Source organism: Cervus elaphus, chromosome 14 (genome assembly GCF_910594005.1).
Source record: "Cervus elaphus chromosome 14, mCerEla1.1, whole genome shotgun sequence".
Lineage (NCBI taxonomy): Eukaryota > Metazoa > Chordata > Mammalia > Artiodactyla > Cervidae > Cervus > Cervus elaphus.
Genome location: NC_057828.1, coordinates 45876975 through 45892114, shown reverse-complemented (window position 1 = coordinate 45892114; position 15140 = coordinate 45876975). Strand labels below are relative to the sequence as shown.

Below are 15140 nucleotides of genomic sequence, written 5' to 3'. Positions count from 1 at the left end.
GTGACCTTTTCAAGGGCTTATCCCACTTGCAAAGGGTAGGGCTTCACGGGTCATGTCAGAGGACAAGGCCTTAGCCCTGGATTTGAAAACACTGGGGAGCAAAAAAAAAAAAAAAAAGGAGAGATGCAATGAACCATCCTTGAGTTTTGTTTTATTTTTTTAAACCTTCCCTTCCTGGGTGTTTCTTTCTTTCCTTTTTTTAATACTGGCTCTTAGCTGTGGCATGCAGGCTCTAGTTCCCTGACCAGGGATTGAACCTGGGCCCCCTGCATTGGGAGCATGGAGTCTTAGCCCCTGGACCACCAAGGAAGTCCCTCTGGGTGTTTCTTTAAAAATTAAATTTCTTTTTTTCCTTTTCAAAAGTATATGGACACACTGAAATTTAGGAGAATAAGAAAAAGTTAGAAGGAAAATTTACCCATGATTCAGCCATATGAGACAACCACAGTTAACACTTTAGCTATTTCCTGTTTTCTTTTCTATATAGTGTTTTTTTGTGATTATTCTCTTTAAGAATTTTTATATTCTTTTTCTGAGTTAACATTATAACATCTTTCCCATGTTATTAACCTTATGTAAATATCATTTTAAAGTGAATCATATTTTTCTGCTTACAGAGCTATACATGCATATTATTAAAATTCCAGTACTGCAGACACATTAGTAAAATTCCAGCACCACAGAAATCTAAAACATATCAGTCCCTGCAGTCTCACCTCATATCCCAATTCAATTTCAGTTTCTTAATATTCTTATTTATACCAGGGACCAGATAGTAAATATCCTGGGCTTTGCTGGCCATATGGTGTTTGTCTCGACTACTCAGTTCTTCTGTCTGGGGTGGCAGCAGCCATAGATGGCGTGTGAGTGAACCAGAGTGGCTGTCTTCCAATAACTTGGCAAACAGTAGCTTGCCAAGTCCTGGTCTACAGTAATTATTAATTACTGTAATACACTCATTAATTGTTTTTATGGGAATAATAAAATTATTATTTATTTTATTTTAATAATAAAATTATTATTTTAGTAGTAATAATTACATTTTTTATTGTTTTTATGGGAATGGGGTTGAATGACATTCACTGTTCTACAGCTTAGGGTTTCTCCCCACTGAATGCTATATCTTGGAGTCCTGTTTGCCCTTGGTACAGGTATCCTTATGTTCCATTCACACCTGTGTTCTGTCCCTTTACATCGATGGAACATAATTATCCACCCCCCGTGGAAGAAAAATAGGGCCGTTTTCTCCTTTTCCATCTTTTCTGTAACTAAGCGGTGAGCGCCTTTGCACTAAAACGGCGCCCTGGGGACACCTCCACGCAGAGGCGTTTAGGGTCCCTTCATTGTGTTAAACTTTTCTGAATTAGTGGCCAGAGTTGAAAGATCAGGGTGATGAGCTCCAGAGCGATTAGCTGGGTGCCTGGAGGTCATGTCTGGCTGGCCATCTCTCAGTGTAGCCTAGAGGAGACCGGAGGACCCGCTCTCAGCTCCAGATGTTAGCACCTACCTGGCCCCCTTCATAGAAGGGCAGGATCAGCGACTCCTAATGACCCGGTGGACCCTAACCCTGTGGTCAGTGATCGAGGCGTGGAGAAGGTAGTGGTCCTGGGACCTTGCCTTTGCCCCCACTTGTCAGCGCCCCCAGCCCTGGGCTCCCTGTGCACCTTGGGGCGGGGCTGACGGGCCACTGTCCTCGCAGGTGTTATGGCACCGCGCCCAGTACGAGCCGCTCTTCCACATGCTCAGTGACCCTGAGGCCTACGTATTCACCTGCGTCAACCAGACGGCGGAGCAGCAGGAGCTGGAGGACGAGCAGCGGCGGCTCTGCGACATCCAGCCCTTCCTGCCCGTCCTGAGGCTGGTGGCCCGCGAGGGTGACCGCGTGAAGAAGCTCATCAACTCGCAGATCAGCCTGCTCATCGGCAAAGGTGCCCAGCTGGGGCCGGGCGGTCCTCCCTCGGCTGGGCCTGCCCCTGTCCCCGCCCCCAGCCCCACCCCACCCCTGATCCTGGCGCTGACCTGGCTCCCTCACCTCTCAGGCCTCCACGAGTTTGACTCTTTGCAAGACCCGGAGGTGAATGACTTCCGAGGCAAGATGCGCCAGTTCTGCGAGGAGGCGGCTGCCCGCAGGCAGCAGCTGGGCTGGGAGGCCTGGCTGCAGTACAGCTTCCCTCTGCAGTTGGAGCCCTCAGCGCGGAGCTGGGGGCCGGGCACCCTGCGCGTCCCCAATCGGGCCCTCCTGGTCAATGTCAAGTTTGAGGGCAGCGAGGTGAGCTGAGGCTCCTGCCTGCCCGGTGTGCTGCAGGCAGGCTGCCCGGTCCCCCTACGAGACTCCCAATCCCCCATCAGCCCTCCAGATCCACCCTCCTTCCAACAACATTGCTTGGTATTTGTGGGGCATCTATTGCACCGGAAGGGTCAGCCAAACGTCCCACCAGGCAAGTTGCAAGAGGCAGAGTGACCGGATGGCTTTGGTCCTCAGTCCACTCATGTATCCAACAGATATTTCCTGGTGTTGGCCACATGCAGTCATCAGATGCAGTTAGGGGGTAGGGTGTGCCTAATACATGCAGATGGGCCACACACACCGCCCCCCACCCCGCGTGCGCCCCTGTGCCCCGTGAGCTCCCTGCAGGTGTGGACGGCTGACCCTCCCTCCTCCTCCTAGGAGAGCTTCACCTTCCAGGTGTCCACCAAGGATGTGCCCCTGGCACTGATGGCCTGCGCCCTCCGAAAGAAGGCCACGGTGTTCCGGCAGCCGCTGGTGGAGCAGCCTGAGGACTACACGCTGCAGGTGAACGGCAAGCACGAGTACCTGTACGGCAGCTACCCCCTCTGCCAGTTCCAGGTGAGGGCTGGGCGCTGGGAGGGATTCCTGGGCTCCCGCAGCCCTCGCCAGAGTGGAGGGTGGGGTGGGGGAGCTGCTCCTTGGCCCCTCTTGAGCCCAGCAAGCCAGACCTTGGGGGTCACAGTGAGAGTGTCCCCACGCTGGACTGGCTTTCCTCATGAGCAAGGGAGGTAGGTGGGGACAGGAAGGGCCAGAGGAGAGACCCCACCCCAGAAGGCCTGGCATGAGTGGTCAGTGTGGGGCGGGGGCAGGTCCCCAGGTAGCCAGTGGGCCAGGGAACAGTTGGGGCCGCTGACCCTGTGCCCCCATCTCAGTACATCTGCAGCTGCCTGCACAGCGGACTGACCCCCCACCTGACTATGGTGCACTCCTCCTCCATCCTCGCCATGCGGGACGAGCAGAGCAACCCTGCCCCCCAAGTCCAGAAGCCACGCACCAAACCACCCCCCATCCCCATGAAGAAGGTGAGCCGGCACCCTGCTCTTATCCTCCCCGCCAGCCCTTCCTCCCACCTGTGGTCCAACCCTGAAGCCTATCGGGCAATACCATGGGCCAGCGGTCTCCTGCCTTTTGATTGCTCAGGATTGAGAACTGGGCCTTTGAGCTGGGTTGGGGGTCTGTCTGGATGTCCCAGGGCAGCCTCCAGGCCTGGCTCTCCGGCTGCCTTCTCTTCCTGCTCCTCCTGCTTCCTGCCCTGTAGGCAGGACTGTGTGCCCTGCAGAGTTCGGGGCCTTGGGGCCATGGGGGTGTCCCTGCGGCAGGTTTTCTGGTAAAGGATGGCGCTGTGGGCAGGTACCAAACCTGGCTGTAAGCCTGCAACACCCTCACCGCCCCCCCCAGTGGCCACAGGCCTCATCAGCCTTCTCTGAATTCCTCTGCCTTAACTCCCCGATTCTCCCCCCAACCCTGCCCAGCCCTCCTCCGTGTCCCTCTGGTCCCTGGAGCAGCCTTTCTACATCGAGCTGATCCAGGGCAGCAAAGTGAATGCTGATGAGCGGATGAAGGTAAGGGCGGGCTCCTGGCCGGGAAGGGCACAGGCAGTGTGTGTTTTCTGCAAAAACACGGTGGCTGTGGCCTGAAGGGGTGGCAGAGGAAGAAGGGAGGGGGGTCACACGAAAGCCACCTGACCACATTACCCAGCATCCCTGCCTGGGGTGGTTGTGAGCAGCTTCAAAACAGGAAAGGGGGAGGGGGGCGGGCCGGCCGGCCAGAGAGGCCGATTCGCAGAAACCAGGCCCAGTGAGTTCTGGGTATTGACTTTGGTGGAGGTGGTGGGGCCCGGCCCAGCCCAGGGATGTGGAGCCTGGGAGGTGATGGACACAGAAGAGGAGCCGCTCCAGTGAGCCAGGGGGCCAGGCCCATTTCTGAGTCATTCACACGCCCGCCTCCTCTGGCCTCAAGATGGCCTGTGAGGTGCAGGTTTCTCATCCCATTTGCAGAATGGGAAACCCAGGCTCAACGAAGCCAGGGCTCTTTGGGGAGCACTTTCTGGCTGGGGTAATTTCACACGCAAGGCAGGTCTGGTTTCCCGTAGACATAGCAGGTTTCTGACTGGGGGGTGAGGGCAGAGATGGAGGACACAGGGCAGGGTGTGCTGGGGCATTAAATCCTTCCTTGTCTAGAGGGACTCATGCAATTCTTGGGCGCTGGACCAAGAGGGGCCCCTGGAATTCCTGAGCCCCGATAGGGAAACTGAGGCCCAAAGCAGAGCAGCAACCTGCCCCAGGGTCCCACAGTCAGTGGGGAGTCACCCACGCCATCCTCCCCTCCCCATCACTCATTCCCCCTGAGGCAGCCAGTCATCCCTTATCTGGACCACCTTCAAGCACCTGGTGGGGGAGGTTCAGGCCCACTTGAAATGAGGACATTTCAGGAGGAGATTCGAGCCTTAGGGGGAACAGAGCACGCAGGGGGAGAAGGGGCCTGGCCTCTGCCACCAGTCACCTGCACGCACCTTCCCCAGCTGGTGGTGCAGGCTGGGCTCTTCCACGGCAACGAGACGCTATGCAAGACGGTGTCCAGCTCGGAGGTGAGCGTGTGCTCGGAGCCCGTGTGGAAGCAGCGGCTGGAGTTTGACATCAACGTCTGTGACCTGCCCCGCATGGCCCGGCTCTGCTTCGCACTTTACGCCGTGATCGAGAAGGCCAAGAAGGCCCGCTCCACCAAGAAGAAGTCCAAGAAGGCGGTGGGTGGAGCTTGTGGGAGTCACTCCCTGCTGGTCCGTTCTTGTCCTGCAGCCCCCTGGGGCTGCTGCCCATCTGTCCCCAGCATCCCAGCTGGCACGCACACATCCTGGGAATGGGGTCTGGGTGGGCCTGCAGACCCCGTCCTCCTCCTCCCCATCGCCCCACTGGCCACCCCCCTGCCCCCCTGCTGTGTGATGGTGCTGGAATCCTGGGCTTATGAGCAGGAGTGCTTGGGATATCTAGACCTGGGCCTTTGATCCTTGAGGGAACCCAGAACACCTCTCCCTGGGGTGGAAGGAAAATCGCAGTGTCCTCCCAGGGAGCCTGCGTCAGCAGCAAGCTGGGGATGGAGGGGTGGTTGAGCACTGAGTCAGCAGGACCAGGCTGTGACTGGCCGCCGAGCTGCTCTGACTCACTGGTAGTTGACCGGGGCCAGCTCTCTGGGGCTGCTATGTTCTGTGTGAGGCTTTCTCAAGAAGCCGAGGGTGGGATGTGTCCTGGAACAGTAGGAAACCAGTCTGGCTGACCCTGCTGGCTGCTGCACAGGGAGTCTGGGTGAGGGCAGGGCAGCATGGCCTGACTGGAACCATCCTGCCGTTGAGCAAACGGAGGCCTTTGGGGCGGCTGGCCCTGACCCACCTGGCTTCTTTCCCAGGACTGCCCCATTGCCTGGGCCAACCTCATGCTGTTTGACTACAAGGACCAGCTGAAGACGGGCGAGCGCTGTCTCTACATGTGGCCCTCTGTCCCAGGTGGGCCCAGGCCAGGAGGGGGCGGTGAGGGTGTGGGGTGCACCCAGACGTGGCGGCATTTCCCTTGCAACTCTGTCTGTCCCTGTGTCCAGACGAGAAAGGGGAGCTACTGAACCCCTGTGGCACCGTGCGGAGCAACCCCAACACTGAGAGTGCAGCCGCCCTGGTCATATTTCTCCCCGAGGTGGCCCCTCACCCTGTATACTACCCTTCCCTGGACAAGGTCAGTGAGGGGGTTCTCGCCATTTGGGGTCCAGGACTCACCCTGCCCAGAAACCTCAAGGCTAAAGATGAGCTGTCCCCACCCTGCCTCTGGGGCACCCAGGTCATGATCCCTGCACCCTGTGAATTGCCCAGGGCTGGGGGCTGGGTCCCCACACACTTTTGAGGGCTTCCTTGACTGTCTGGAGTCCTCACGTGCCCTAGAGTGGTGGTTCTCAACCGGGCCCACTTGGCTTCCTGTGGGACTTCTGGCAATGTCCAGAGACAATTTTGGTTGTTGCACCTAGCCGGGGAGATGCTCCTGGCATGTCATGGGTGGAGGCCAGGGATGTCGCTAAATGCCCTGTAGTGCGCGGGATGATCCCCACCATTGAGGGTCACTCGCCACGAAGTCAGCAGTGCCAAGGGGTTGACACCGACTCCCAGGGCCCCCCCAGGCTCTCCCAGGCCCCAGGGGCGCTGCTGATATCAGGGTCACTCTTGCAGATCCTGGAGCTGGGGCGGCTCGGAGAGCACGGACGCTTCACGGAGGAGGAGGTGAGCTGGGGGCCGTGGGCGGTGAGGTGTGGACCTGGCAGCAGCCCTCACCACTGCCCCCCCACCCCACCCCGCCCCCGCCCCGCCTGTGCCCCTCAGCAGCTGCAGCTGCGGGAGATCCTGGAGCGCCGGGGTTCCGGGGAACTGTATGAGCATGAGAAGGACCTGGTGTGGAAGATGCGGCACGAGATCCAGGAGCACTTTCCCGAGGCCCTAGCCCGGCTGCTGCTGGTCACTAAGTGGAACAAACACGAGGACGTGGCCCAGGTGGGCGACGGAGGCGGGGCCGGAATGAGGGGGCAGGGCCCGGGATGGGAGGGGCGGAACCCGGGAAGGGCGGGGTTGGCAGGGGCGGGGCGGGGCGGGGCGGAGGCAGGTAGGGCGGGGTCGGGGCGGGGCGGAGCCTGGAGCCAGACGCAGCCGCATCCCTGCCCTGACCGCTCGTATCCTCCTCCAGATGCTCTACCTTCTCTGCTCCTGGCCTGAGCTGCCAGTCCTCAGCGCCCTGGAGTTGCTAGACTTCAGCTTCCCCGACCGCCACGTGGGCTCCTTCGCCATCAAGTCCCTGCGGAAACTGACGTGAGTCCCGCGGGATTCCTCATCCTCAGAGGGCAGCTTTGCTCCCACCGCCTGGGGCCTAGGCACCGGGTGGGGACCTTTCCTCAGGGCCTGCTCCGGTGAGGCCGGCCTCCCGTCCCACCCCTGCCCCCTCGCCAGCCGCAGACCCTCTCCCAAGCCGCGGAGCTCCGGGCCCCAGCCGGCCTCCCTTCTCTGCAGGGACGACGAGCTTTTCCAGTACCTGCTGCAGCTGGTGCAGGTGCTCAAGTACGAGTCCTACCTCGACTGCGAGCTGACCAAATTCCTGCTGGACCGGGCCCTGGCCAATCGCAGGATCGGCCACTTCCTCTTCTGGCACCTCCGGTAGCTGGACTCACCTGCAAGGCCACGGGGAGGAGGGGCCTCTTGCCTGCTGGCCTCGCGTTTCCCACCAGCTGGCCGGCCCGGGTGTCCTTGGCAGCCGGGTTCTATGGGGCTGGGAGGGGCTGTGTGGCCGCTCCAGGCGAGGCTCAGCCCTGGCTTCCAACCCCCAGCTCCGAGATGCACGTGCCGTCAGTGTCCCTGCGCTTCGGCCTCATCATGGAAGCCTACTGCCGGGGCAGCACCCACCACATGAAGGTGCTGATGAAGCAGGTGAGGCGCGGCACCCCACAACCCTGCCTGCACTCCACGACCTCGCCTGGGCTCCGCTTCCAGGCAGAGTAGCTCCACGCCCCATCGCTGTAGAACCCGGTGGGCCCGGCAGGGGCTCGGAGCCTGCTCCTCCCAGTCCACCCACGACACCCTCCCATCCTCCCGGCCAGGGGGAAGCACTGAGCAAACTGAAGGCCCTGAATGACGTCGTCAAAGTGAGCTCCCAGAAGACCACCAAGCCCCAGACCAAGGAGCTGATGCACCTGTGCATGCGCCAGGAGACCTACCTGGAGGCCCTGTCCCACTTGCAGTCCCCACTCGACCCCAGCACCCTGCTGGCTGAAGTCTGGTAAGTCCCAGGCCCCAGCCAGGGCCTCCCCTCCCCCAGCCCCAGGCCTTGGGGAGGGCCCGCTGCTGACTGTGTCTGCCCCTCAGCGTGGAGCAGTGCACCTTCATGGACTCCAAGATGAAGCCCCTGTGGGTCATGTACAGCAACGAGGAGGCAGGGAGCGATGGCGCTGTGGGCATCATCTTTAAGAATGGGGATGGTGAGCAGGCGGGCCCCAGGGAGGACCCGGGAGGCCAAGGCTTCCACACACCCTGCCATGCTGCCCTGGGTGGGGAGGGGGACCCTGCTGGGGGCGGAGGACTCCTGGAAGGTGAGCTGAGGAAAAGACAGAGTCCTGGGACTCGGGGGCCTGGGCATGGCTGGGATTGGTGAACCCACTGGAACCTCATGCTGTTCCTCCCCGGGGCAACTGTGCAGACCTCCGCCAGGACATGCTGACCCTGCAGATGATCCAGCTCATGGACATCCTGTGGAAGCAGGAAGGCTTGGACCTGAGGTGAGAGGCCTTCCGGTCATCCACGTGTGCCCGTGCCAGGCCTAGGACTGTATCCTGTTGCCGGGGTCCCCTGTCAAAGCTGACATGACTGCCTCAACCTGAAATAAGACTGGCTGGTCTAAGAAGAATTTTGCTGTTTTTATTTAGTCACTAAGTCATGTTCAACTCTTTTGTGACCCCGTAGCCCACCAGGCTCCTCTGTCCATGGGATTTCCAGGCAAGAATACTGGAATGGGTTGCCATTTCCCCCTTTAGGGGATCTTCCCGACCCAGGGATTGAACCCCTGTCTCCTGCATTGATAGGCGGATTCTTTACCACTGAACCACCCAGAAGGACCAGTTTAAAACTCGGGGTCAGGGAGGCAATAGGGCCGTAGGATGAGGATAGAGAATGCCAACCCTGGCCCTTGGCACCTGTCTCTCTCTATGGTTTCCTTTGCCCCCAGCATCCCTGGCTTTTTGCTCCATCTTCTCCATCCAGTCACTGGGATTTTTCATTTTGAACAAACATGGACTTGGCCAAAGTGCTGACTTTTCCTCTCTGCATCTTGGGTTCTGGTATGACCTTTAAGAGTCAAGGGCTCCTCCCCAGCACCTTCTCTTTTTCAGCAACTTCAGTAGCATCTCCTTTGACTTTTGTGGGTTAAGCTCCTCAGGGTCAAGCAGCCCTTGGGACAGCCCTTGACCACTATGTCTGCCTGCCCCTCCTCCCACCCGGCTAGGATGACCCCCTATGGCTGCCTCTCCACTGGGGACCGCACAGGCCTCATCGAGGTGGTGCTTCACTCGGACACCATTGCCAACATCCAGCTGAACAAGAGCAACATGGCAGCCACGGCCGCCTTCAATAAGGATGCTCTGCTCAACTGGCTCAAGTCCAAGAACCCTGGGTAGGTTTTGGGCCCTCAGGACAGACAGCCTCTCCTTCCCAAGGAGTGGAGTTTGGGAGTCAAAGGCAAGGAGAAGGGCCTGTGACAGTCTCTGGAGCTTCTTGCTCAGCCAAGGACCATCCCATAGAAACTGTTGAGGGGTGGGGCAGGTCAGTGTTCTCACAGGTATAGGTTAGTAGTAACCTATAGGTTACATGGCAGTAGTAACCTATAGGTTACATAGCAGTAGCCATGTAAGAACCACCCTGAACTTTGCAGCTGCCGCTGCCAAGTCACTTCAGTCATGTCTGCACCAGGCTCCTCTGTCCATGGGATTCTCCAGGCGAGAATACTGGAGTGGATTGCCATACTCTTCTCCAGGGATCTTCCCGACCTGGGGATCTTATGTCTCCTGCATTGGCAGGCAGTTTCTTTACCTCTAGCACCACATGGGAAGTGTTGCCCCCTCCAAACTTTAGGAGCCTTTAAATCACAGATCTGCAACTTGAGCTGGCTCAGCTGAGTGGTTCTTCTGCTGGAATCTCTCCAGCAGCTGAGCTCATCAGGTAGCTTGATGAGGGGGGCGCATCTGGGGCCTCTCTCCACATGGCCTCTCGTCCTTGCCTTAGCTTCCCTCTGTGGCAGTGAGGAAGGTTCGGGAGCCGTAAGGTGCCTTAAGGACCCGGCTCCAGAATGAGCCCAGCATCACTTCCTCCATGTTCCATTAGTGCAAGCAAGTCACAAGGCCAGAGTAGAGGGAAGGGGACAAGGACTTAGAAGAAGCTGCAAAGTGGCGTGGCCATGGTTTCCTTCCCCACCCCCCAGGGAGGCCCTGGATCGAGCCATTGAGGAGTTCACCCTCTCCTGTGCTGGCTACTGTGTGGCCACCTATGTGCTGGGCATTGGCGATCGCCATAGTGACAACATCATGATCCGAGAGAACGGGCAGGTGGGTGCCTGTTGGCCGGCCTCAGGCCCTGGCCTTTCTGCTCTGCATGGAGCTACTGGCAGAACCCCCTCCAAGCCCTCCCAGCTCCTCTGGGCCAGGCACCCTCCTTTCTGACTTCTTTTCAGTCTTTGCTCTCCCCTCCCCTCAGCTGTTCCACATTGATTTCGGCCACTTTCTGGGGAATTTCAAGACCAAGTTTGGAATCAACCGTGAACGGGTCCCGTTCATCCTCACCTATGACTTTGTCCACGTGATCCAGCAGGGGAAGACAAATAATAGTGAGAAGTTTGAAAGGTGGGAGTGCCTCAGACCCCCTAGATGCCCCGTGGTGCTAGGGGCCCCAGGCGGAGTGCAGGGATGGTGGGCCTCAGCTCTCAGATCACCCCTGGAGGGGACAGTGCTGGGAGTGGGTTAGAGGAAGCTGGGGCTTTGTGTACATGGCTCTTTCCGGGGCAAGGGTGGGCCTGCTGGCTGGCTGGCTGGCTGGCTGGCTGGGGTGGAAGTGGCCAGAAGGACCCAAAGCCCCCTCCCCGGCCTCTCCCCGCAGGTTCCGGGGCTACTGTGAGCGGGCCTACACCATCCTGCGGCGCCATGGGCTCCTTTTCCTCCACCTCTTTGCCCTGATGCGGGCGGCAGGCCTGCCTGAGCTCAGTTGCTCCAAAGACATCCAGTATCTCAAGGTAAAGGCCAGGGCAGGGCCCCAGTGGTCAGGAGACCAGGGAGCCCCAGACTTCCTGAGGCCCCTCAACCCCCAGGTGTGATGGACCCACAAGGCCCATTGGCCTGGGACCCAGATGTGGCAGGAAGCAGACGGCATTAGCATGTGTTCTGCCGGTACCTCCTTTGGCCCGCCTGCCCGTCCTCCACAGGCTGAGGGTGTTTCTACTTGCACGGGAGGGTTCCCTCTGTGGTTAAAAGATATTTTTCCTTCCTGTGTCTTTTCAGTTTGTGACTCGGGTGGGGAGTGAAGGGTGGTGGGGCCACAGCTCCTGCCTGGGGTTCTCTTTGGTGCCCAGTTCCCGGGACGAAGCTGCTCCCCTGCTTCCTTCCCTGGCCAGCTTCCAGTGGAAAAGGCCAGGTCCTCTGTCCACATGGGGCTTTGGGGCCAAGATCTCCTGGCATAAGCTGACATCTTATTTTGAGGATGGGTTGGGGGGCTGCCTTGGTTTGGGGTCAGAAGGAAGAACCTCTTCCCCGGGGAGATGTTGGGGGTGCTCTCCTGACTCCTCTGTGAGGAGGGGGTGTTACCTGCCCAGAGAGGGCAGAGGTGCAGGGGGACAGGGGTTCCTGTTGAGCAGGGTCCAGCCCCTCAGGGGGATACCCACTCCTTCGGTTTTGCCCCAGGATTCTCTGGCATTGGGGAAAACAGAGGAGGAGGCTCTGAAGCACTTCCGAGTGAAGTTTAATGAAGCCCTCCGGGAGAGCTGGAAAACCAAAGTGAACTGGCTGGCTCACAACGTGTCCAAAGATAACAGGCAATAATAGCCCCTCCCAGCTCTGCGCCCGGAGACGAGCAAACTGTCAGTCTTGGGAGCCGAGCACCCTCAGCCACCCTCCAGGGCCAAAAGGCTGGACTGCATCCTTGGGAAAGAACCTACACGACTGCCTTTTGTTTACACTGGTTATTTATTTATGACTTGAAATGTTTCAGGAACTGAACAGCCATACATAGAAATGCACCCTAGAGTGGGGGCGGGGCGCTGTCCTCCTTGTGTCCGTCAGAGCCTTGGGCTTTGATGGGAAGACACTGTGAGCCGCACACCTCAGGCTGCATCTTGCCGAGGGTCTGTAACCTCAAGTCTTCCAGCTGGTGGATCTGGAGCCAGCCAAGACTCCTCTCTCCCGCACGGGGGCTGCTTCCTCCCCAGGCTCCCACTGCGCTGCACATGTGTCCGTGCCTGGCGGTCCAGACAGGGTGCCCATGCCTGCTCACCACCTCCACCTGCGTGCTCTCCATTGACTGAGTTCTGGGCAGCTCCCAGAGGCAGGCTGGGTGCCCTCCGCATTCAGGGAGGGTACTTCTGGTTACGGGAATTCTCATCTCTGCTATAAAGCGATTTTGTTTGCGGGTAAGAAAAAAAAAAAGTAGCCCAACTACTTACTGACCTCTATAGCTCCGGGTGAGGGCGGGGGGGGGGGGATAGCCCCAGCCCCCATCAGGTAGAGCGCACACTGGTTCTCCAGCCACATCAGAAAGACGGGAGCTTCACTGAGCTCACCCTGGTCATGGATCAAGAGGCGAGCAGGTGCAATTGTGCAATTGTGTGTGACCTCCCTCCCCCTGAAGCAGGTTTTAGGTAGTGAAAGACCTATCTCCTCTCCAGAACACTCACTGTTGAGACTCTGCTCTGAGGACCTAGGTAGCAGAGGCATGAGTCAGGGGTGTGGGGGCATCTTTTCCTCAGACAGTAGTTAGCCAGAGAACGATTCAGACTCAGCCTTGGGTACATCTGAGGAGCTCCAGGAACGCAGGTCTCTGGGCCTCTGTCGGCCTTCTGGAGCCAACTCTGAAGACACGGCTGAGAATCTGGGTTTCCAGCAGCCCACGGGTGGGGGTAATGGAATCAGCAGCCTACTGGGGACCCACAGGGCGACACCACTTACCTCTCAAAGGCCTTGCAAGGCTCAGCAGTGCCAGAGGTAACTGCCCTCTCAACAGCCCAAGCGCACAGCTTCCATAAGAGCCCGGGGGACTAGTTTGTGTCTCTGTTCATTAGAAGTGGCTGAGTGGCACCAGCCGTAGCAATCCATGCCACCCACAGAGCTCCACTGACCAGACCCTGGTTCCCAACTAAGTGCTGAATTCATCAGACCCACCTCACCTATCTGGGAATAGGAAAAGCTGAGTGTACATCTGTCTGTTTATTTATTTAAACGAGTCTGTGCTTCCTGGCATGGACAGCACACTGTGTATACACAGCAATGTTTGGTTTGGGTACATGGCCTGTGTGCCCAGCGAAAAGAATATTTTCTATGTTTTTTTTTAAAAACCATTTGACGTTTCTGTATGTGGAAGGTGAGTTCGACATAACTGATGAAGGTTCAGACCAGTAGTCTGAAACCTTGAAGTGAGAGGTAAAAACAGATTAAAAGAAATAAAAGCCTTTGTATGTTATGTTCTTGGCTCAGAAAGAAACCAAGGGAATGTACGATTCAAATGAAAATGAGACCAACAAAAAGCCGCTCTCCTGCTGGAGTTAGAACCAGACTTTATTGTATGTATACACTTTCTGACCTATTGTCAATATACACATCTGAAAAGTGGTAGCACGGCTGCTACAGACAGCGCGAGAACGGTCCTGTCTCCGCATTAGGGTCTACCCACGGTCTAAACAGAGCAGCTACAGTGACAGTACATGGAGGGGTGGCCACACGTGACACGGGACAGCTGGCAGTGTCCTCGAGACTAGCGGTTATGATCACAGCGTAGTGTTCAAAATTATTTTCCCCCGGTTTTAGAAATCTAAAATTTTACATGTACATTAAAAACCAAGTGCTGTGGGGGTTTTAGCTCCTGACTGCTGTTCTCTCCTTTCACCACCTCCTGGGTGTGGGTTGTATCCCCGGGGCGGGCTCTGGGAGGAGGGGGCACAGCAGCTGCTTGGGAATAGAGTGCTGCCCTCCGGCCACTGGGCATCATTTCAGCAAGGTTCTGAGTACGGATTCCCCCAGGCCTGTTGCTGTCTCCAAACCAAGCGGTTAGAGGGTCTGCACCACCTGGACGGTCAACATGCACTCTCACCAGCAAGGAAAACTACATCTATTCGGTACGGACCCCAAGCTGCACCTGTGTAAGCTGCTGGTCCTCAGAGAAGCGAGTACACACAGCCAGGGACCCCGGCTCCCCTCAGCCCTCTGCCAAGTCAGAAATGGGTAGAATCCCAAACGAAAGACCTGACCTTTTCCAGCCTCTGAAGAGGGGTCCCTGGCCCGGTCCCCTCCTGCCAGGCAGCAGGCACAGTTCTGTGCCCGGCTCTCCTGGTCCTGGGTGGGGGTGGGGGGTGCGGGTCAGGGGGGTCTCAGTCCCTCCCACGCTCAGTGTCTCCACTTCACTTTGCACCCAGCCCTGGGTTACACTAGCACAAAAGACACGAGGAATCCCAATTTATTTACAAAATATTAAAAAGTCAGTTTATCATCTACATATTAGCCCCATTCTGCCATTTTATACATGCACTAGTGTGGAAAAATAAAAACTTTAAAAAAAAGAAGAAAGGATTACCAGGTGGGAGTGAGCAATTCTAACCCTTTGTCAAGGAGTCCAGTCACTGCAGCTTTTCTGGAATTGAGTGAGCATCAGCTCCTCACATAACTTAAGAGCGATCCGGCGAGCGGGAGGAAGGCGGGTGGCGGGGGAGGGAGCCTACGGGCCTACACACCAAGCAGGGCGGAGATTGGCGGCGGGGAGGGTCTGCAGACCTACTGGCCAGAATGACTTTGTACATCATGGACCCTGGGGGTGGGCAGCGATGGCAGCAGAGTCTCCGGAAGCAGGAAGGAAGACGGGGTGGTGGAGGACGGGGGGTGCTCAGTAGCTGAGGGTGGAGTCGTCCCACTCCAGCTGCTGCTGCCGGTTCGCGGTCTGCGGGTCCCCATGCTCCCCCTCATCCTCCTCACTGCTCTCCGACTCGGCGCTGGTGATGTCGTCCTCCTCGTCCCCGTCCTCGCTCTCCTCTTCCTCCTCCTCCTCCTCCTCCTCACTGCTATGCTGGTCCTCGTACGTCTGACAAAGGGACGACCC

At 57.8% G+C, this 15140-nt stretch overlaps 2 protein-coding genes across 10 annotated transcripts in view; one reads left to right on the top strand and one right to left on the bottom strand.

Annotated features, from left to right (window-relative positions):
- PIK3CD (phosphatidylinositol-4,5-bisphosphate 3-kinase catalytic subunit delta) overlaps positions 1 to 13514 on the top strand; it is a 61868-nt gene extending 48354 nt beyond the window's left edge. For 3 of the 4 annotated variants that reach the window (XM_043922820.1, XM_043922821.1, XM_043922822.1), the window contains 21 exons: positions 1700 to 1928; positions 2040 to 2269; positions 2669 to 2848; positions 3163 to 3312; positions 3763 to 3852; positions 4812 to 5033; positions 5690 to 5786; positions 5879 to 6009; positions 6495 to 6545; positions 6645 to 6812; positions 7003 to 7124; positions 7323 to 7466; positions 7637 to 7736; positions 7907 to 8085; positions 8172 to 8284; positions 8503 to 8581; positions 9304 to 9471; positions 10276 to 10399; positions 10548 to 10693; positions 10947 to 11079; positions 11744 to 13514. In XM_043922820.1, the coding sequence (XP_043778755.1) occupies positions 1700 to 1928; positions 2040 to 2269; positions 2669 to 2848; positions 3163 to 3312; positions 3763 to 3852; positions 4812 to 5033; positions 5690 to 5786; positions 5879 to 6009; positions 6495 to 6545; positions 6645 to 6812; positions 7003 to 7124; positions 7323 to 7466; positions 7637 to 7736; positions 7907 to 8085; positions 8172 to 8284; positions 8503 to 8581; positions 9304 to 9471; positions 10276 to 10399; positions 10548 to 10693; positions 10947 to 11079; positions 11744 to 11881 (2994 nt within the window). In that variant the 3' untranslated portion in view covers positions 11882 to 13514. The remainder of the gene's footprint in view (positions 1 to 1699; positions 1929 to 2039; positions 2270 to 2668; positions 2849 to 3162; positions 3313 to 3762; positions 3853 to 4811; positions 5034 to 5689; positions 5787 to 5878; positions 6010 to 6494; positions 6546 to 6644; positions 6813 to 7002; positions 7125 to 7322; positions 7467 to 7636; positions 7737 to 7906; positions 8086 to 8171; positions 8285 to 8502; positions 8582 to 9303; positions 9472 to 10275; positions 10400 to 10547; positions 10694 to 10946; positions 11080 to 11743) is intronic. The other variant, XM_043922824.1, reaches the window with a different exon arrangement.
- Positions 13515 to 13591: 77 nt separating this feature from the next.
- CLSTN1 (calsyntenin 1) overlaps positions 13592 to 15140 on the bottom strand; it is a 76444-nt gene continuing 74895 nt past the window's right edge. For all 6 annotated transcript variants that reach the window (XM_043922825.1, XM_043922826.1, XM_043922829.1 and 3 more), the window contains one exon: positions 13592 to 15122. In XM_043922825.1, the coding sequence (XP_043778760.1) occupies positions 14928 to 15122 (195 nt within the window). In that variant the 3' untranslated portion in view covers positions 13592 to 14927. The remainder of the gene's footprint in view (positions 15123 to 15140) is intronic.